The following is a 23,467-nucleotide window of genomic DNA, read 5'->3' as shown; positions in this document are numbered from 1 at the left end:
GGCTCGTAGACCTTCAACACGAAAGAATTATGCAGCAAAATGGAAAAGATATCTCATCTGGAGTACTGCAAAGGGGCAAGATGTGACACTGGTGAACATAGCCAACATCCTGGAGTACTTGGCGGAGCTCTTCCATACAGGCCTGTCCTACTCTTCCATCAAGATACATGCATCAGCTATTTCAGCAGAATACAGCTTGGATCCTCCTGTCTTCTCGCATCCTCTGCTCAGACAGTTTCTGAGAGGAATTAAAAATGTAAAACCTCCCAGGAAACCTCCATTGCTAGCATGGGACTTGAACTTTGTGCTAGAAAAACTGACTCCTCCTCCTTTCGAACCAGCAGCAACAGCAGAATTACAATACTTATCCTGGAAGACTGCTTTCCTGCTGGCAATAACTTCAGCAAGAAGGGTCTCTGAACTACAGGCATTAATGGCAGTACAACCCTTCCTGATCTTCCATCAAGATAGTGTCCATGAGAACAAATCCTACATTTATGCCTAAGGTGGTATCCAGAGTATCTTTAAATCAGGCTATCCACCTTCCTACATTCTTCCCCAACCCACAGAACAGGGGAGAAAGGCTCTTACATTCCTTGGATGTACACAGACAATTACGCTACTACCTGGACAGGACAAAAAACAATAGAAAAACTGACCAGCTTCTGGTAGCATATGCAACAGGAAAGGAAGGAAAACCAATTTCTAAACAGACAATCTCCAAATGGATAGGAAATTGCATTAGATTTTGTTACTCCTACCATGGAAAGAAAACTCCAGAGAACATCAGGCCTCACTCCACAAGGGCTACAGCCACTACCACAGCTTTCTTACGAGGAGTGGCTACCAAAGACATTATAGAGGCTGCTACTTGGACCTCCGTGCATACATTTGCCAAGCATTATAACTTACCTCTATACTCTAGATCCCGTGCTGGTTTTGCCACTGCTGTTTTGCAAGGGATCCTAACTACACCATAATCTTTTCTCATTTCCTCCTCCCCTAGTTTAGCTATGGTATTCTACCCATTTGTAAAGACTGCAGATGCATCCTTGAAGGACATAGTACAGTTTTGTACCTACCATAAATGTAGATGTCCGAGAGGAATGCATCTGCAGTCAGGATTACCCACCCTCCTTCCCCTCTGAGGTACTCCTAGGGTATTTGCCAATCTTCAGCTAGCTTGGGGGGGGATCTATTATGGTGTATTTGTTTGTATATATGTACATACATGCTAATTTTATGTTTGCTCTCTACTATTTGGAAACTTTGGCATTTATCCAAATTTAGCCATCCAAGAGGGCACCTGGCATCTGGGGCAAGAAACACTGAGGAAAATGGCGTTGGCTGATGCCTTTATACCCGAATAACTGCCACAATGACGTCGGGTGAAGTGCGACACCAGCCGAAGCCAGACCCAGATTTTGGAATCCGGCCGACCGAAGGGCTGCCTGACGACAGGACAACCCATTTGTAAAGACTGCAGATGCATTCCTCTCGGACATCTACATTTATGGTAGGTACAAAACTGTACTTTTCTTTGCCTCCTATAAATCCCTGAGTACATCCTCAGAAAAGAGGTGCTTGAAAAGGGATCAAAACCCAGCCACGCACAGTGTCATTTGAAGAGTGGTCAAGTAAGGATGCATGAGACCCCTTCTGTGTGAGGAGGTCCAACCGGTGAGGTAACTAGCAGACATTGCCCCTGACCAGATGCATTAAGTGGGATAACCAGTGCTGTCTTTGCCAAAAGGGAGTTGCTAACAAGATTTTTGGGGAGTCCAGCTGAATCTTCTGAATGACATTTAGAAGGAGGAGGGAAATAATTAAACATCCCCTTCCAAGGAAAAGAAAGGGTGTCCATCTTCCACCCTAGAATGCATGGCACTCTGAGAAAGAAAATAGGTAGCTACCTGTCCAGAGTGGAGGAAGAAATATCTACTCGAGTAATACACCACCAATGAACAGTGCCCAGAAACACATCTCTGTGAAGCAGCCATTTTTGAGCCTGTATTTTGGACCTGCTCAGAGTACCACTAGTTTGTGCTCTGAAAGGCATACTGCCTGAATGAGTTAACGGAGAGCCATCTCCCAAGCCTGAAGACCCGTCCTGCACAGGAGGTAAGATTTTGTACCTCCCTGTTGTACCACATCATTGTAATGTTTGTACACATTCAAGAGGCTTGGAGACAACATGGTCTGAGAAGATTGACGGGCCAGAATCCATGCGGTCATCTTTTTGATATGGTTTGACTTCTGATTGGGGGGGGGGGCAGAGACCTTGGACTTTCAGGTGACAACATGAAGTCCCCCACCCCTTGTCTGAAGTATCTGTGAACAGCTCTTTTAAAGAGAGACTGAAGGCTGAAAGGGCAGGCCTGGGTTGAGAGCAAACTGAATCCATCACTTGGATCCCTTATTTAGACAAGGGAGGGGAGGTATATTGAAATTCAGAGGGTGGCATTGTGGCAGCCGAACTGACTTTAGGTACTACTGAATCTTCTGCATATGCAGTCTGTCAAGAGGGATAGTTGAAATAATACATGAATCCCAGGACCTGAAGAAACCCTCTGGCTGTAAGAGGAGACTGAAAGGCTGTTACTGGCAAAACTTTTGGAGGTGGAAGAGACCAGCATTGGCACTGTTTGAATCCTGCATCCCAGATGCACACGATCCCGAGTAGGAATCAGGACTGACTTTTGGAAGTTGATGGTGAACCCCAGACTTTGAAGAGAGATGGTGAACTCCAGATCATGTAACAGGTGACTGACAGAAGGTGCTGAGGCAACAGGTTATCTTGATAGGGAGAAATTTGAATGCCTTGGAGCCTGCACAAAGCAATCACAGGACATAAAAGGTAATTGTCAATACCCCTGGAGCAGTAGAGGACAAAGGGCAAAGCAGAGAACTGAAAATTAAATGAAGCAGAAATATAAAAACTTCTTGAAAAGAGGGTGAATAGGGAATAGAAGGCGAGCATCCTTCAGATCCAAAGACACTAGAATAGCCTGGGGTAGTAAAAGAAACTGGGTTTGAAGAGTAAGCATCCAAAAAGAGAGGGCCTTGAGAAAGGTGTTAAGCAGGGAGAGATCCAAAATAGGTGTCAAAGTGCCCTCCTTTCAAGGAACCAGGAACTTCTGGAATGAAAGCTCTTTCACACATGGAAAGGGGGACAGGGTTGAATGGTTCCTTAGTTCAGCAAGGACCCTAGGACCTTGTGGGGAAAGGAGGAAGTTCTAGAAGAGGTTGAGGAATCCCTGAAAAAGGGGGGGGGACTTCCTTTTCCATGAAGTAACCCTGACAGATGATGGAAGGGAACCAGAGAGTCTGAAGTGACTAAGCCAATTTGGAAGTGCTGAAGGGGTAAAGGCACCTGGTCTTAAGAGAAGGAGAGGGGGCAGATTGTCAGAACAGGCAGATCAGTAGCAGCAGTCACAAAAAGATGTTTATTATCCAAAGGAGCATCCAACATCTTGGCCTTAATGTTCTCTGGCAAAGACTGGAGATGAAGCCAAGAATAATGCCTCATGACAGACCTAAAAGCTGCAGCCCTGGAAGAGGCAGCAGCATAGCTACACTTGATAGTGGTTAACCACTTGAGAAGTAGAACCCAAAATAGATGAGGCAGAAGATTTGCCTTTCACAATCATGGAACTCGAGTAACCTAACAAGCCTGAACAGTCAAGGCCATAGCATACCTGATCATGTGGGTCTGGTAATCAATAACCCTAAAGGCCAAAGTAGAAGCAGTGTAAACCTTTTTACCAAACCTGTCCTTTGCCCTACAGGCCTTATTAGAAGGCAGACATTTGGAAGAGGGAAGAACTTGGAAGGTTGGTCAGAAAAGAACACCACCACAGTAGGATCAGTAGAAGGACACACACAAAAGCTTTCAATCCTCAGGGACCTTACAGAACATATACGGTTTCTTAGGAGCAGGAATCTGAGAATCGGGGTACTTGGAAGCAGCAATGAAAATGTTTAACAAGGCAGCCAACAATGGAGGGAACTGCAGATAGTTTAGGAGTATCCAACTGAAACAAATAGTATCTCTTCTGAATATTTGACACTTGAGAAGAATCCATTTTAAAATAGTCCATCATCCTAGCAATGGTGTCCCCAAAGGACAATTCCTCAAAAGGAGACTGTGGGCTAATAAACTCATCAAAATCATAAGTCAAAGATGAAGGCATATGTGAAGAATAGGACAAGGACCCCTCATCAGGCTCTAACTCCAGAAATCCAGTTCCCTAGGTCATTTTCAAGAAGTCCAAGGAGGAGCAGGCACTGAAACCCCTTGAGGAGGTTTCAGGACCATCAAGACAGAAAACCAGCCCTGAGTAAAGTCTTGGCATTCCCTTTGAGGATCCTTAGGATGGACGGAAACTTGCTTTCTTTTCTTGGACGGGATGTCAGCACTAACAGATACTGGAGGTTTTGTCCCCCTGGCTAGATTCAGTAAGAGTACCCAGAACCTCCTCCCTGACCATTATTTGCAGAATCCTTCTTGGACACTGAGGGAGGACTGCATTTAATTTCTCAACTTGCCCACTTCTAGAGGGATGTGAGGTGGAGTCTGAATAGTTAAAGAATCTGGCCAGGAATTCTTGATCATCTTCCAAACAACGTAGGTGGGAAAATGGAAGGCACACAGTCAAACCTCTTGACCTCTTGGAGCAATAATTCTGGACAAAGCCATAAATCTAGGGGCACTTTTTAAATATTGCTCTTACAAACTTAGAAAGTTGTTAGAGTAACAGGGTTATACATTAGCACAAATATTCTAGAGGGTATGAAGTCTGACACTCAATTTCTGCCATTATTTTCTAACTTCAATCTTTAATGATTTGCCACTAATTTGCCAGAAACCCACAATTTTATGAAAAATGGATCAAAAATATGAAGCAAAGATCTGGACATTCTGCAAAAAATCTGTACACTTGAGAGGTATGCCCACAGCTGAAAATGTTCGTCTGTATGTATCAACACAACTACTTCAGAATGCATTCTGAAGAGGTCTTGTTTATGCGTAGAACTAAGACCTGTGTTCCTTCTGTGTTTCCCACCTACGTTGTTTGGATGTGGTTAAATTATTTTTGGCTTCTTGACCTTCTTACTTGGTCAGAGTATCTAGAGGTTAATGGATTCTTCCATGTTACCATGCTCTGTTTAAGCTGCTAGTTTTTAAGATGAATGACTGGAGAAGACACTTTGTGATTGCCTTGGGCACAAATGCCTTACAGATACTATGAGGTACGATCATGGGAAGCACCCAAACAAGACACCATGATCCTTAGGAGGAGTATGCCTCCTGTTACTGACATTTTCCATACTCGGATGACCTGAACTCGATATAAGCCAAGTAAAATACAAGACCAAAGAAAAAAACCCACCAGTGGGGCACTTAATCTGATTAAGTATTCAGTACAGTGACAAGGCGTTTAGACTAATGAACAATAATGGTGTTCGGTTTGGAGGCAAAGAAGTTCTGGGTAAGCGAGTCCATACATCACACTTGTATGCTCCCTGCACTTGATGTAAGGCATGCGTTATATACAACACATACAAGATCATAAAGCTTTAGTATAATGGTCAAATGTTGGGCTGCCCTGGGTGGGATATCCCTATAGTAAAGAATACTGCACTGATATAGAAGGACATCAAATGGTGTAAAAATGCTCTGCCTCTGCATTGTTCCACCCACATAACATCCTGCTTATGGAAAGTACAACCCCTAGTGGGTAAGACAAATGTAGCTCATGATGTGTTAAGACAAGTGCAGTTTATGCTAGTGGTACTTTTCATAGGTAGGTACTAGGCTATCTGCCCAAAGGCATTTATAAGCCTAGCCAGAATGTGTTTGCTTTCGCCACCCCCTTAGATTAGTTCCCTGTGCCTCTGTCCAGCAGACCCACTGAAGTGATCCCTGTGGTAAACTTCCTGTTTCCCATCCACTCGTCAAGGTTTCTCTTGAAGAGTGTTAGTGAGGAGCTCTGCCTAATATAGATTGGAATGTTGTTCCAGAGCATGGGAAGTCTCTGGGACAGGAATCTATCCCTTCAGCACGTCTTATTTATTGTTGTGGTGAGGTTTGATCCCTAGAGCATGTGGCTAGAGGGGATATGGTTTTCTTTAGGTGGAGCATGTCCATCAATTCTGGGATGGACATGACCTTGTATGTCAGGCAGAGATCACCTCTTCAATAGGCGGTATGCAACCGAGTACAGCTGGAGTTTCTTCAGTTGAGCTGCATAGGGCGTCTGAGGCCAGTGATCCTGTTGGTGAGGTACTTCTGTGGTCTTTCCAGCTGTTGCAGGTGTCTTGTAAGGTGCATCCCAAATGGGGTGTTGTACTCTATGATGGGTCTGATGAGTGATGTGTAGAAGGGCACAAGTACCTCTTTTGATCCGGATGCAAACCCTTTTTTGATTAGGTGGGCCACATAGAAGGATTTTCTAACCACTTTGGCAATGTGATTGTCAAAGGAGAGATTGCTATGTACTTGGGTCCCCAGATCCCTTATTTCGTCTTCCGTATTTAGGGTACTACCATCTATGTGGTAATTTGTTTTTTCCAAAGGGGATAACCATGCACTTTTTGGCATTTAGCTTGAGGCCATGGTTTTGACACCAAGTATCTGTCTCAGCGAGACCCTTTTGGGGGATGTCTGTGTCAGCCGGAGAGTCCGTTATAGCACCTAGTTTGCAGTCTGCGAACTTAGTGAGCCATAGTCCTCCTGTGCTTGCCTTTACCTCTGAGAAGTATATGCCGAACAGGAGGGGTCCTAGGACTGAGCCCTGGTGAACGCCACTTGTAACCGGTTTACAGTCCGACTTAACTCCCGCAGCTCCAGTTGGTAACCCATGTCGTGACGTAGGGGGTTTATGCTCCAGGCTGGTGAGCTTGTCTATAATACCATAATGGGGAATGGTGTCAAAGGCCTTTGCGAGGTCTAGCTAGGCTGTGTGGACCACCTTTCCCTCGTCTATAACCTTGGTAACTGTCTCAAAGAAGTCCACCAGGTTTAGGAGGCACAATCTACCCTTAAAGCCGAACTGGGTAGGGTCCAGTGTTTGGAGGATCCCAATGTCTCTGTTAATGAGATCCGTGATGATGTGCTCCATAGCCTTGCAGACCAAGCTAGTCAGGCTTATAGGCTGATGGTTCCTGGGGTCTGTTGTGGCTCCACCTTTGTGGAGCGGAATAACTGTTGGCAGTGCGCCACTATGGGCACGTAGCTTGTGGAGAGGCTGAGTTTGAACAGTGTTTAGGTGAGGAGTTAGTTCATCTTTGAGCTCATGTACGACGCAGCCTGGAACATCGTCCATTCCCATTGATGCTGTGTTTTTGGCTTTGGAGAGGGCTGTTTTAACCTGAGTGTCTGTGATTTCAGGGGCACCACATTTTTCTGGTATGGTTATGGGTCCTTTTGGGGGTGAAAGGGGGGTGAAGTTTGCACTGAACCTGTGCCAGGATGTTGGTGAAATCGGTCTGTTCAGTGTATTTTGTGCCATTCTGCACCAACTCTGAGCAGATCTAGGAATTGTCACTTAGATTCCTGACATAGCTAAAGAATGCCTTGTGGTTATCTTTGGAGTCCTTGGGGAATTTTTCTTTTGAAGCTAGCCTTGGATGATTTTATGAGGGATAATAGTTTCTTTCTGATACTGATCAGGGATGTCTTCCCCTCTTGGGATTTTACTCTTTTCTGTACTAGTTTCCTCCTCCTATTGTATAGCTTGGTTGACAGGGGTCCACCAGACTGGTTTCCTTTTCTTGGAGGAGTGAGTCTTGGTTTTGCTTGGGATAGCGTGATCCATGCATTCTTGTAGGTGCCCATAGAGTGCATTAGTAAAGGATTTTGCAGCTTGGGCAGTGTTGCCCTTTAGCATGGGGGATTTGAAACTTTCCACTTCAGTCTTGAGTAACGTGAAGCTTGCTTTTGAAAAGTTTTTCATGGTGGTTTCTTTGATGGGGGGTGTGGTCGGAATGTGGATATCCAGAGTGATTAGTTTATGGTCTGATCTAACCAGCGTAGGGTTGACCTCTGGTGTGGAACACCGGCCGCCCATGTTGGTGATGACCAGGTCCAATATGTTGGCGCCTCTGGTGGGGGTGTTGACCAGTTAATTCACGGAGTTTGAGTTTATAAATTCTAGGAAATGTTGGGCAAGGGAGTTGGTACTTGAGTAGTTCTCCCAGTTAATGTTTGGTTAATTGAAATCTCCCCAATATCAGGGTGTTTGGTAGGACTTTTGTTTCCAGAAATGTTGACTGGGGGTTCTGTAACATGGGTGATTTGTAGCAAGCTACAATTTGAATTGCAGTTCTGCCCGTTAGTTGCACGTGGATGATCTCTGAAGCATCGTGCTGTGCCACTAACCTGGAAGTGTGGGTATCCTTGATGAATATGGATACTTCCCTACCTTTTGTTTTCGGTCCGGGTTTTGTGGCCAAAATGTATGGTACAAGTTGTAGCCTGGTAGTGCTGGGGTGCTCTCTGGAGCCTTAAACTAGGTTTCTGTTACTGCACATATATTGATTTTCTCCATACTGAGGAGTGCCTCGAGTGCATGCATTTTGAGGTTTAGACTTCTGGCATTGAGTAGCATTGCATTACCCTCAGTTTTTTGTTACTTGTGCTGTTTACGGCAGTGGGTTTGTCTTTTGAGCCTTGCCTACAAATGGCTCTATGGGGGTGGCAAGAGCCTTGGTCAGTATTCAAAAGCCTAAGGGTGACGGGTGCAAGCAGTCTCTAGTGAAGCAGCATGGCTTGTCGAGCATGTCATCCCAGGCTGACAGACACTGGATCCCCTTTGACACCAGAAGCTTAGCCATTTATTGAAATTTATAATTTTTTTCTTTATACCATGGTATCATTCTTGATGAGGGCAGGATTCTTCTCAGTCATTCCGGCCTGGGCTATGTGATCAGAGAGCTCTTCCATGTCTTCATGTAGTCCAGGGAGGTACTGCTCAGGTCATTCACACCAACATGGACAATGACAGTCGTATGTGTACTTTTTCTGGAGTGACCTGAGTGCATGTTATGTGGCGGATCCTGGCACCCGACAGGCAGCTAATAGTAACCTTCTCCTTGTGCAGCCTAGTGAGTGGGCCATCAGTGTGCCTGACTGTATAGTCACCTATTGCTAGTGTGTTGGGTATGTTATTTTCCCTTAAGGGCTGTGATTGTGTGGCACACTGGTTTTGTGAAGTGTTTCATGGTTTGTGTTAAGGGGTGGAGGTTACTTGGATGTCTGCTTTGGAGGTCTCTGTTATGTTGCTTTTGCAGATTTTATTTAGAGCATCCGAGTATGTTTTTGTGTATTTGTGTGTTTTTTGCCAGTGCTGGTTTCATGGGTCTATGTGAGACTGGTGTTGTGATGCAAGTAATTCCCTTCTCCTCTTGACTGTCTTGTCTAATCTAGTCTTGGGTTGAGAGAGCTTAGCCTCCAGTTTGGCTGTGTAATTGCAGCTCTTGCATGTGTTAGTGTTGGTGGTAGGAGGAGAGGGTTGTCTGTGTACATGAAGCAGTTGTAGCATTGCCTCAAAATGCCCAGACTCGCCAATTGGACCGGAGAGTACACCTGAAACTGCCCTTTGGACATGCCTGAATAGGTACAGTGAGCTGTTTTACTGATTGACTGGTAAGGTCGATTAGAGAGTGATATTGACACCAGACTTAGACCATGGACTCCTGTGATAAAGCCTGGGGGGGGCACACATGGCTCTGTCTGGGACAAAGGCTTCAAGAACAGTCTGTGCATAAAAGTTTACGATCATATGTTCGATTGCACCTTGTGAAAGTTATTGCAGTTCCGAACCAAATGAGCGAAAGTAAGATCTACTACATATCAAATGTGGATATGAAGAATCAAATGTGGATATGAAGAATGTCTAATTCGATTTTGTTCGAACATTGTCCACACTTCCGCATATAGTATACTGCAAAACACAGCAAACAAACATTTTTGTAGGGTGCAAGCCTCCTGCACCTCTCACACCCCCTTCTACTTGTGTACAAACTCCGAGATCGCACTACAGTGAGGGAAAGGGTACATTTCCTGATCTCCACTATAGTGCAATCTGCATTAAAATACTGAAATTCACAATAGCTAATGCTAGAGTGCATTTGCTGTTGTGCATTTCAACATTTTTGTGTTAGTTAATTTCTAATGTCAAATTGGGTGTTCGAGTTACTCAAGTCCAAAGTCCGATCACCCTTTTGATAGTAAACAGTGCAGAAAATAGTTATTCTATCCTCAAGACCCCCGAAACCTATTTGGAAGTGGGTAACACTGCATATCTCTGTACAGAGCCACAGTCATGTATGCAGTCACCCTCTGGGCATTTTGTATCTCATCACAAGAGAATCCTTTAGCATACAAACTCTGTAGGACTTGAACAGACCCATCTTAATGGCCATTAAATCAGGCTTCCTTGCAATTAGTAGACTTTTCTGCTTCAAACAACTCTTACGTTTTGCATCTAGAACCCAGCTCCTGGAGCCTTGATGGCAGATAATTCTTTAAGATAGCTAGGTCTTTTTTTAATGCTTTCTCTTATACCCTTATCCACAGGATATTGGCAGAAGATGGAGAAGCCAAGAATTATATTAATATTTCCACTCTGGTCCATGTTGCATTGAGTCTCCCTCCTACTGAGCTTGGGAAGTTTATAACCATTGCTGCTGCCTCAGTGTGGACCTTTTAGATTCTGAGCAGAGCTTTCCTACTGCATCCCAGCCTGTTAACTCTAAAGGGGACAGTGTGGATGATATTCCCCCTCCGGAGGCAGGTGAGGGGGGTGGAAATTCAGGTAGATGCTGCCCTAGAGGCAGAGGAGGCCCACGTAACCAGGGAGAATGTGATTCCTTTCGTGGTTCTCCCTACCAGCGCTCCTGAAGGGAGGCCAAATTGTGCATCTCTGGAGCCGGTCGGGAGTTGCATTTCTTTATACCTAGAAGCCTGGCAAGAAGTCACCCAAGACGAGTGGGTATTAAAGATAATTTCCAGAGGTTATCATATCCCCTTCTCTTCTCCTCCCCCGCCATCCAAGAGAATCCCAGATGTTCCACCCAGTCACAAGGATTCCGCAACTTTAGAAATAAAAAAAGTTGCTTTCAAAGGGATCCATCCAGCCTGTCCCCGCAGACCAAGTAGGATTAGGGACTTACTCCTGATTCTTTTTGGTGCCGAAAAGAACAGGGGACCTGAAACCCATCAGCCGATTGAACCTTCATGTGTAAAAGTCCAAGTACCGCATGGTCACCTTACAGTCAATACTCCCTCTGTTAGGGAAAGATGTGTGGATGTGCTCCATCGACCTCAAAGATGCTTACTACCATATCAAGATGGACAGGACATCGAGAAGTCATTTAGGTTTCCAGCGGGGAGCCAGTAATTTTCAGTTTCGCGCTCTGCACTTTGGTCTCACCACAGCCGCCAGGGTATTCAAATTCATGGCAGTGGTAACGGCTCACTTGAGACGTCAGGGATTCCAAGTGTTTCCGTACCTGGACAACTGGCTCCCTTCTGCCACCACTAGGCATCTACTGTTACAGACCAGGGACACCACCATTACACTGTGCCAACGGTTAGGAATTACTGTAAGTTGGAAAAAATCTGCCTTGTTGCTGTTGCAGTGTCGCTTTTATCGACGCCGAACTAGTTATGGTGTTCACGAGGGCCTTCTTACCAGAAGAGCAAATTCAGGCTCTTAACTCAGGTCTACGCCTTACTACCATTGAGCAAGGTCAGGGCAAAAGTGGTCCTCAAGTTATTAGGGACCATGGCTGCCACGATCATGCTAGTTCCGCTTGCCAGACTACACAAGGGTTCTTCAGTGGCTGCTTTTCGCCCAATGGTCACTGCAGCATCTCCCACTCTCCCATTTTATTCTGATTACGGACACGTGCAAGTGGGATCTACGCTGGTGGCTTCAGGCCAGCAATCTCAACTTGGGCAAGCACTTTGTCCCATCTTCTCCAGTTGCCATGGTGACCACGGATGCCTCTCAGATCGGGTGGGGGGGCATTATCTTGGCAGGACTGTCCAAGGCACATGGCAGGATCACGAGACCCATTTGCATATCAATGTCTTGGAGATAAGAGCAGTGCTATTAGCATTGCAAGCACTTCAGAGCTCTCTCCCCTCTAGGGACAATTGCAGTCCACTCGGACAACATGTTGGTGGTGTGGTACCTGAACAAACAGGGAGGAACCAAATCATACCCCCTTTGCAGAGAGGTACTTTGAGTTTGGCAGTGGGTGGTATCTTCCCAACGTTTTTAGTTGCAACACATATACCGGGAAAGTCAAACGTGATTGCTGACAGGCTGAGCAGAGCTATCCTAATGCCCCACGAGTGGTCCCTGAACAATTATTTTGCAGAAGAGATTCCACAGATGGGGTTAGCCTTGCTGCGATCTATTTCCCAGCCTCCTCAATGCTAAATGCAGCAGCTACTTCATCCTTATCCCCCCGGAGGGGAAGACACCCGGGGACGCTCTGGCGCACGATTGGCCCCTCCGGTCTTCTCTACGCCTTTCCACCGTTACCTCTGATATCAAAGGTCATTCAGAAAGCACAGTCTTTGGGGAGCAAAATGATCCTCATTTCCTCACACTGGCCTAGTCAGATTTGGTTTCCCTTCCTTCAACCCTATCTAATGGACAAGCCCTAGTTTCTGGATCCAGTTCCAGATCTGCCAACTCATGTCAGGACGGTTCCATCCCTCCATCCAGACCCTTAGGTTGACAGCTTGGCTGCTCCAGTTCCATCCTTAGTCAGGCTTCATGATTTTTCCCTGGAAGTGGTCCATAATTCTATTATCTTCCCACAAGCCTTCTACCAGGAAGATTTATTCCAGTAAGTGGAAGAGATTTTCTATTTGGGCCTGAGAGAGAGACATATATTGATCCTTATACAGCGCCTATTTCGGCAATATTGGAATTTTTCTCAACTGTTTAGTCAGGGTTCAGCTGCAACAACCATTAAAGTGCAATTGGCAGCAATTCTTACCTTTCACATTGCTAATGAGCCCAACCTAATGGCTCATAGGCTTTGTAGGGCTTTTATGAGAGGGACATTGTTACTCCGATCTCCAGTCTTTGATCCACTGATGCCATGAGACCTCAGTGTTGTACTACAGAAGCTCACCTCAACTCCCTTTTGAGCCTACAGCTACGTGTGACATTAAATTCTTGTCATGGAAGACCGTATTCTTGGTAGCCATAACTTCAGCTAGGCGGTTTTCTGAACTCAAGCATTATCGATTAGGTCACCTTATTTGGTGTTCCACAAAGATAGGGTCTCGTTAAGAACCAACCCTTCTTTTGTTCCAAAGGTTGCCTCTGTTGTCAATATCGACCAATCCATTGAGTTGCCTGTGTTTTTTCCTGAATTCTTCAACAAGGCGGAATTTAAGTTTCATCAGCTGGATGTTCAGACAATTGTGTTTCTATTTACATAGGACAAAAGGTTTCTGGAAATCAGATCAAATGTTTGTCTCTTTCAGACACTAGACTTGGGGTTCCGGTTTCTAAGGTAACCTTGTCTCGCTGGATCTCCAATTTCATCTCATTTATTTATGCTTCCAGTGGCAAAGAATTACCCTTTAAAGTGAAGGCTCATTCTACACGATCTGTGGCTACCACAACTGCGTTTCAGGCTAGGATGTCTATGGATGATATTTGTGCTGCAGCAACATGGGCTTCGCCTCATACCTTTTATTAGTCACTACAAATTAGATCTGGTCTCTAGAAGCAGATCTTCATTTGGTTCCACGGTGCTAAAGAATATTTTTCACTGAGCCACCCAAGGTCAAGGTGCTAGGGACACTGTCCCACGGGTAAGAATGAAGGCAAGATTAGACTACATAACATCAAGAAGTTATATACTCACCATAACGTTCAATATGTAGTCTATCTCGCCTTACATTCTTACTAACCCTCCCTCCTTCACCCTCCTGGAGGACCTGGAGGTATTGTATCTAGGTGTCAGTAGTCCTTTCTGTTGGGGTGGTTGTTCTCAGTTTGTGAGCTTGCAGCAAACAAGATCTGGGGAATAGACCTGTTGCACGATGGGATACCTCTTAGCCATGAGCCAATTGAAGACTTCGAGCTAGAGTATGATCGAGTCGGAGCCAAGGTTCGGCTCCGAACCCACGGGTAAGAATGTAAGGCAAGATTGACTACATATATCTAACATTATGGTGAGTACATAACTTCTTATTTTATCCCTTGTATTTGTAGGATAGATGAGAGATCATGGTGTCTTTTATACTTTGTAAAACATTTCTTTTCTAACTGCTTTTTTTTTTTCTTTAACTGAACAGGTCATGCCCAGAGTGCAGAATTACATCAAATTTTGTCATTCCAAGTGAATACTGGGTGGAAGATAAGGAAGAAAAACAGAAACTAATTATGAAGTACAAAGAAGCAATGAGGTACTGCTGTTTACTTCTAGATATGTGATTTATAGCATTTGTAAAGTGGGCAATGAATACTTAATTCTTGCATTTCTATGCTTTATATTAAAACAAAAGGCTGAATTTACCCATTTTAACGATTCCCTTCATTACAGCTCTCTCTAACTACCGGTGGGTGTGGTTTGAGCCTTTTAAAAAAAAAATGGTTACTACCTTAAAGTTCAAATATTCATATCTCTGTAAATGTTACTAGAAAACTAAATGGCAAACCATTCAGGATAAATTAGTCTTTACATTTATGGCATGCATTCAGCTTGATGCTTTAAAATGGATTTTTATAAGTTAAGAAAGGCAGTAAATATAAATTTTGTAATGTATAAGCAGCTTATGATCTCTAACTATTCAAGCAAGTCACATACTGCTAGCAGAATTTTCTTCATACAGCTGTAAGCTTTCGTATGGGGCTATGCAGTTCTGTGTTACCTGAATGTCTAAATGTTTAGAGAAATATAAAAATTATTACAATAGAAATAGTATACAAATATTCAATATCTCTTTAGCTGCATTAGACAGATGTCCAATATTAATAAAATTGTTTTACATCCTGTATGTTTTAAAATGAAATAATCTGATACCTTGTATGTAGCATTGTTTGGAATTCATAATGCAAATATGAGCAAGCAGTATTTGACACTTAGGAGGTATCAGTAGGAGTTAACTGCAGAAACACCTGGAGGGGCACTCTGTTGTAATGAGATTCCAGTTTGTTGTAACTGAATCAAGGATATGCCAATATTTGTAAAACAGAAAGGAAGAGGGTAACGTGTTGGAGAAATGCAGAGGTGGCCGGAATTGAAGGGGAATATGTAGGGAGAGAGAATGCTACTACTACACGTGGGATTAGTACAAGGTACTGAGCGCAGGCAAGGTAGCATTTGAGAAGTATCAGTATTGAATAAAAGAGGTGAAGTAATTTAATTTGTGTGCAAGTAAATAAACTAACCTGACTATAGAGTTCCCAAATTTTTTGTATTGGGGTGGGTAGGGATCAAGGTGAGGAGCTCCTTTTCAGGGGATCATGGCATGGTTGGCTTCCTGTATTCAGATCTGAAAACAGTGGCTTCCTGTGCAGCACTGAAGTATGAAAAACATAGTGCACTTGTTAGGAACATAAAATTTGTAGATGCTAAAGTAATTTTTTTGCAGTACCATCATCCTTTCATCCCTCTATCACTTGAACATTTGTGGAGTTTCAGTGGGTACTTAGGTTAACCTTTTCTCACCTTCTCTGTCTACCACCTGATCAGGCACCCTCCTACTTGGAGTGGCAGTTTTAGGGTTCCCTTTGTTGGGATTCTGCCTGGACCATTCCAGGGTGGGATACATTAACTTACCAGGGAACAGAATTGCTTCTGCTCGGTCCAGAAAGCCCTGAAAATGGTGCTGGTAGTCATCTACAGCTGTAGCCTTTATGACTAGAAGTATACACTTGCTAGAGTAAGAAAGTGAGCAACTGCTTAAAGTTCAAAATGCTGCTGCGGTTTTTTACAATGCGGAAACTTAAAACAGAATCAAGTTAGGGCACAATCCTGCATTTGACAGTTAAAGGCAGACTGAAAGGCAAAGCTAATTTGTAGCATAACATTTAGTTTGTATTTTAAACCCTGGTGAGCTATATTGTTGTAAAGTTGTGGCAGGACTATGTATAGTTTTTAGATGAGTCTTAATCATTTATTATTGCATTTTTTCCATAAATTTACTGGTAAATTTCTGCATAGTCTGGTGCTTTGAACTGTAATAGAAGTTCAGTAGTGGGAGAACTGTCTCTGCTTCAGTTTGTGCTTCATTGCTTTTATTCTGTTTATCATTTACCCGTTTAAAGTTTCATTCTGTGTGTGCTCCATCCCCTACTAGCATATTGAGCTAACGTTTTTGAAAGCCCCCCAGTATTGCCTCTATTTCATTGGATGCCTCTGTAGCTAGCCTGCTTGTTTCTATAACATTTCCCAACCCTCCCACCATTCTGCTGTGGTGTGCTGGTTTTAAAAAGCTGTCTTTAGCATGTACCCCTTATGACAATCTGATTTCCAAAGTCCCTCCCTCTCCTCTTTCATTGCTTTTGTCTGTTGTACAAGTTGTTTATGTACTCATCCTACCCATTGTTTTCTCTAAGATCCATAAATGCCGAGTGCCCACCCAGCAAACCAGTATTGCTCGAGTAAACCTTTACATACTGTCTGGTCTGTCAGAATTTGGAAATGCACAAAACTGACTTATAGTCAGTTTATTGGTAAGAGAGCTCATTAGTTTTCTGTTTTTTTTTTTTTTCTGTGCTGCTGTATATTTGCACATTAGGTGAGTTGGCAGTGCCATGTATAGTAGCAAACAGAAGCAAATTTTCCCAGTTAGAACGGTCCATAAAACTGTACCCTGTAAATCAGCAGTATAGAACAAATACCCTGTGTGCTGGCCAGCTTAGAGCAGCTAGTTGGGTGCTGAATGGTAATACCCTCAAATGTAATAAAATTCATTACTGTGTAAACGTTTAAGGTTAGTAGGATTTGGTACTGTTTAGCATAATCTGCCCCAGTAAAGAACCCTTGTTAGTGTGCACCAGCATCCGTAATAGCCTTCTAACCCCAATGCACCACTCCTTGTAATTCCCCATTCAAAGGATAGAACAAAATTTTCTGTAGCCAGCTTGGGTGGATATCGGCATCTTGAGACAATGTAGCAGTTGTATCGTGTTTACTGGCAACCACTTAATTCTTAAAGATACAGGCACAGTATGTGAGAGGTATACTTGGATAATGACACAGGAAGCTAAACTGTCACATTCAAGTGCATGTCCTGTTGAAACCTCACATAGCGCACAACATACACAGGCTAACGTATGCTGAGGCACTTAAAAGCAGTCTTCCTAAACAAAGATAGTTTAGACTGCTTGTCAAAGCTATGCCTCAGGAAGCTCAAAAGTGCTCAGAAAAAACACCTAGCACCCCACATATGGTGGATATAAAAAGTTTGCACACCCCTCTTAAAATGCCAGGGTTATGGAATATAAAAAAAAGGAGACCACAATAAATAATTTCAAAAGTTTTCCAACCTTTAATGTGACTTATAACCTGTACAATTCAATTGAAAAACAAATCTGTTGGGGGAAAAAATATTAAAGTACAATAAGGTGGTTGCATAACTGTGCACACCCTTTAAAGTAATACTTTGTTGAATCACCTTTTGATTTAATTAACAGCGTTCAGTCTTCTTGAGTATGAGTCTGTCCGCATGGCACATCTTGACTTGGCAATATTTGCCCACTCTTCTTTGCAGAAGCACTCCAAATCTGTCAGATTGCAAGGACATCTCTTGTGCACAGCCCTCTTTAGGTCACACCACAGATTTTCTATTGGATTTAGGTCTAGGCTCTGGCTGAGCCATTCCAAACCTTTAATTTTCTTCTGGCAAAGCCATTCTTTTGTTGGTTTGGATGTATGCTTGGGGTCATTGTCATGTTGAAAGGTGAAATTCCTCTTCATCTTCAGCTTTCTAGCAGATGAAGGTCTTGGGCCAAAAGTAACTGGTATTTGGAACTGTTCATAATTCCCTCCACTTTGACTAAAGCCCCAGTTTCAGATGAAGAAAAGCAACCCCAAAGCATGATACCACCAACATGCTTCACCATGGGGATGGTGTTCTTTTGGTGATGCAAAGTTTTTGTGCCAAACGCACCTTCTGGAATTGTGACCAAAAAGTTTAACCTTGGTCTCGTCAGACCATAACACATTTTCCCACATGCTTTTGGGAGACTTGATATATAAATTTTAGCCAGGCCTGGATGTTTTTGTGTAAGAAAAGGCTTCCATCTTGGAACCCCACCCCATAGCCCAGACATGGAGAATATGGGAGATTTGTAGCATGTAGTACACAACCAGTAGTTGCCAGAAATTTCTGTAGCTCCTTCAGCATTGTTGTAGGTCTTTTGGCAGCCTCCTTGGCTAGTTTTCATTTCGTCTTTTCATCAATTTTGGAGGGACATCCAGTTCTTTGCAACATCACTGTTGGCCCATATTTTCTTCCCTTGTTGATGTTGGTCTTCACTGTGTTCTGTGGTATATCAATGCTATGGGCATTTTTTGTACCCTTCTCCTGACTGATAGCTTACAATGCATCAAAGGGCTTCCATTGTTGAAAGGTGTCTGCAAACCATGGCTTTTGCTGTAGCAGGCAACTGAGTAAATGTCAGGAAAATCCTACTAGGACAGCTGAACTTTTTGAGGTTAGAGTCTCTCTAATTGATGGCCTGTGTGTACACAAGACTGAATGTTGTAATTAAATCAAAAGGTGCTTCAACAAAGTATTAGTTTAAGGGTGTGCACACTTATGCAACCGGCTTATTGTACGTTTTTTATATTTTTCCCCCTAACAGATTTGTTTGTTTTTCATTTGACTTGTACAGGATGTTCTTTGTTTCACTGTTGCACTCATCACATTTGGGTTATCTGCTTGCAGTAGCTCTCAGTCGGCCTGATCAACGAAGTCTTGGGGCCTGCATCGGTTGCTATTTCATCTTCCATGATGTCAGGTAGTCAGGGGTATAAAGCGTGCAGCTGACGCCATTTTATCATTTCTTGCCATGCAGTGACCGAAGCAGAAGCAGGTTGCAAGTACCGGTCGGCCGACTCCTGAAATAGTCCTTTTCCAGTTTCAGAACGGAAGGCTTTAGTTGAAGACAAGTACCCCATTGGGGAAACTTTTTCTTGCTCTTAACCGATGTCAGTACAAATCAATAACAGTATTTCTTGTGGAAAGCAAATACCTCAAAGATTCATTCGTACTGTATTCCTTGCCTAGGCCCTGACCACTACATACCTCACTGTCATGTTTTTTGCCTTATTTAAAACATGAACTATTCGTCGTCGGTATATTTACACTTCTAAATATTTCGGTACTCTGTTCAATTATCCAGATATGGCTTCGGTAAGCCACCCGACTATCGACATTCTGAAAAAACACAAAGATAAAGACAGACAGGCCGCCTAGGTCCGAAGCTGCCAAGTATGCTTCTCCTAAGCTAGTTGCCAGTTGGCTGGTACTCAGTGAGGCGCTTTTGCTCCTCCCTGATACCCGCTACTTCAAATTTGCAGGACTCTACTGAGACCCTTTTGGAGTCCGGTATGCTGCGAGATGCTTCAACTGTGAAACCTGCAGATTTCTCTACCTTGGATGGGTCAAGAGCCGCTGTGCAGGCACTGGCTTTTGAGGGTGTATTCAGGCCTACTGACTTGCATATTAAACCAACGCTATCTTCTTCTTCAAGGCCTAAAACTCGATTCATGCCTAGAAAACCGATGCCCAGGCTGCATGGTCAGGCCTCTATGCCTAAAAAACTAATGAGAAGAATGGCTGAAAGCCTTATTACTTTAATCAGGGGAAGTCAACCTTCCCCCTCTGAGACCTAGGATTGAATTTGGCTATGATTCTTCAGATCAGGACTCTGAAGTTTGTTTCTTCTGATGACCAGGATTTACCCTTGTCTACCTATGAGGATTCTGATGCAGATAACTCTATTCCCTTTGCTTCCCCTCCAGAGAATTTCTCTTTTGGTGAAACTTTGCATACTGTTAGGGAGCATTTCCAATGAGAAAGCCAGGATTTCTCTGACTCTAAAAAGAGGCTTAAGGATTTCTTACTCCTGCCCCAACACAGGCCTTTAGCTATCCCCCCTGTACTGGACATTGTTGATGCCTTCACGGGATCTAGCTTGGCCCCCTGACTCCTTACAACCTGCTCCCAGAAAACCAGATATATATTACAGGGTTCCTGACTCTGAAGTTCCTTTTTACAAATCCTACTGCAGTCATTGAGACCATTTCACAGGGACCCAAGGGCATAAAGGCTACTACTGCCAAAAATCCTACCCCCTCTAATAGAGATTTCAGGGCACTGGATAGATGGGGTAAGAAGGTATACACTTCGGCAACCTTGGCCATTAGGGCCTTAAATTGCCAGTTTCCTATGTTAAAGTATCAGCAGCACATTATTGGATTGCTTATACAGAAAATTGTTGATTCCTGACTGTGCTGAAATTAAGGATTTACAGGATTTAATGCATTCTGCTGAACAAGTTGGAAAACATACTTTGCAATGTGGTTTTGATAAACTAGAGGCATCTTGCAGGGCTGCTGTTACTATGTCTGTACTTAGAAGGCATGCTTGGCTTAAGGAGCAATCTTTGCCAGAGCATGTTAAAGCTAAATTGTTGGATGCTCCCTTAAACCAGGACCACCTGTTTGGCAACAAAGGCTAAATCCATGCAAACTGTTAAAGATTTCCTGCAAGTGCAGCCTCCAAGATTTAGTAGGCATTGGCCATCTTAAGTATTGGTCCTTACCTACCTCTTCCAGGCTTTCTCAGTCAAAACCCAGACCCAGCTGAACACTCAGGCTTTAGTCCCAAGGTACGCACAGGACTAAGCAGTGGGGGGCTCGCACTTAAAAAGCAGGGAGTAGTAAGATAGTAAGACCCCCCCCCCCGATGGTAAACTGTCTCAATGATTTAACCTTAAAACTTCCAAGACCGTCTCACTGACTGCTCCTTTAGGGGGAAAGATTGCTCTGCAGGCAAAAAACTAGGAACTCATTACCCAGGACAAATGGGTTTTAAATATAGTTTCCCAGGGATACAGATTCCACTTCCACAATTTAACAGCCACAAACGCTTGTCCAGTTATACCCCTAAATCAGTGGGCAGAGGTCAAAAGCAAATTCTCTGTCAAGTATAAGAGCCATTCAAACTGTCCCAGAAGAGGAAAGGGGACAAGGTTTCTACTCGAGATTTTTTCTGGTGCCCAGAAAAGACTACTACTTTAGGATCAATTTATGACTCCCTTGTCTAGGTAAGTGTTTTGGGATACCGAAGGTACGCAAGAATTCTAGTAACCCTCCTTTTCGCCATATTTCAAATAAACGCACCAAGACTGAAAATGTCGCTAAATTAGTTGACAGTTTGCTCAATCCTATAGTACAAAAGACCCCTTTTTACTTAAGGGACTCTTGGGCATTTCTGAACCTGTTCTTTCAAGTGGATCTAGATCTTAATTGCATTTTTGTGACTCTTGAAATCGTGTTTCTGTACACCAGTATACCCCATAAGGAAGGGAAAGATTTTGTGAAACTGTACTTAAATATGCTGCCTTAAACCAATCTTCTAGTATGTGCTTGCTTGCCTTTATTGACACAGTGTTATGTAACAATTTTTTCCATTTTAATGGAAAACTTTATTAACAGGTAAAAGGGGTTGCTATGGGGTCTAAAATGGCCCCAGCTTATGCTAATCTGGTGCTTGCCACCTGGGAATTGGAGACACTGAGGCACCTTCCAGGATTTGAACTTACTAGACTGTATCATAGGTTTATTGATGACGTGTTTTTTTGTGTGGACTGGTGTGCTGGCTCAGCTAGATATGTTTATACAGTCTATCAATAATAGCATTCCCTTTTTAACTTTTGTCAAATCTGCTAGTTTAGCCTCTTCCATTTACAGAAAAGAAGTGTATAAGAACAATTTTTGGACTATACCAGTCAGCACCCTTCTATGAAAAGGAATGTTTTAAAAGGACAGTTCAAAAGGCTTTCTCGCCTGGTCAGTGATGACAGTGTTTAAGACTGAATGTGACTTTTTAACTGCCTTGTTTTTACAGAAACACTACCCCAAGTCTCTGATTGAAAATGTTGTTAATGACGTTTTAAATGCTAGATATACTAGGTTACAGCCGATGTTACGTTTTGGTTTTACCGCTAAAACAGTTGTGTAGTCTTCTGATAGGACACTCTGCTTTCCTATACCTATTTGCCATGATATGTGCGGTATCAGGGACATTATTTGTAAAAATTGGAGCAATGTTTCTAGTGCAAATGATTTATCTGCTGTTCTTGGCAGTTCACCTTTGTTCACGTTAACACCCTCAGATTTAAATTTGAAAACGTTTTCTGAAGATTTTGTTTGTAATTTGCTTGACCCTAAAGGGATGTTTTCTTGTGGCAGATGCATTTGCTGCCAATATATGGTCATTGGGGATAGTTACACTTTTCCACATAATGGTTACAATGTGTCCTTTGCTTTACACTTTGATTGTAATAGCAAAAATATAGTGTATGCACCTGTTTGCGAGACTTGCAACTCTTTTTTATTTTTATATTGGAAAAACTTGCCGGAAGCTTTCAGAAAGGGTGAAAGAACACTTTGGGGCTGTTTGAGCCAGAGACATTAGAAATGCCTTGGCATACCATGCAACTACATGCACAAGCTTTGTTAAAATTAGTTTCTTGGCTTTGGAACTAGTGGAACTATTCATTGATTATGCAACTTTAGAAGTGAAGTGGCAGCTTAAAATGGGAGCAGACAGTTTTCCTGGGTTGAATGACAGTTTGAATTTAAAATGTGTCTTGCGGTGGCAAGATTGTTTTACATAAGTTATACTGTTTGACTGCTGTTCTACTCGTTACCATGACTGTTTACTGTTGACTTTGTACTGTGTGACTTTTTTAGAATGTCATTTTGCTTTGAGCTTTACTTTACATTTTAATATGGTACCTTAGCCTTAGATCTTGTTCGTACTTGATTAGTGAGCTATTTCATTTCATGGCATTACTGTTTAGATTGGATTTACCCCTCCCATGTCTAACTTGTATGAGATTTCCTTTTGTGGGAGTGGAGCTGATGCTCATGTGCCATATTCTATTGCTTTCTTCTAGCTTTTAACTTCTGCATTGTTTAAACTTTGTTTTCTGATGAAGTTCCAGAATGTGTAAGGAATGAAAGCACTTACAGCCATTTGTTTGTGTATTGCCTCTTTTTCATGACTTATTGCCATTGAAGTATTTTTTGTTTTAATAGATTATTTTCTTCAGTTTAAGATTTTCTCAGTGTTAGAAGCATAAGATTTTCTCAGTGTTAGAAGCATATATATATATATATATATATATATGTGTGTATAGATGTGTATGTATAGATGTGTGTGTGTATATATATATATATA

General features: G+C 42.9%; 1 protein-coding gene across 1 annotated transcript in view; it reads left to right on the top strand.

The window, feature by feature from the left end:
• MKRN1 (makorin ring finger protein 1) overlaps positions 1-23,467 on the top strand; it is a 460,878-nt gene that overhangs the window by 274,206 nt on the left and 163,205 nt on the right. Inside the window, exon 6 of the mRNA XM_044088483.1 lies at positions 14,339-14,449. Within this exon, the coding sequence (XP_043944418.1) occupies positions 14,339-14,449 (111 nt within the window). The remainder of the gene's footprint in view (positions 1-14,338; positions 14,450-23,467) is intronic.

This window comes from Protopterus annectens, chromosome 11.part0, assembly GCF_019279795.1.
Source record: "Protopterus annectens isolate FY-2018-M chromosome 11.part0, PAN1.0, whole genome shotgun sequence".
In the NCBI taxonomy this organism is placed as follows: Eukaryota; Metazoa; Chordata; order Ceratodontiformes; family Protopteridae; genus Protopterus; species Protopterus annectens.
Note: the sequence above shows the minus strand (reverse complement) of the source record. Positions and strands in the feature narration are given on the sequence as shown.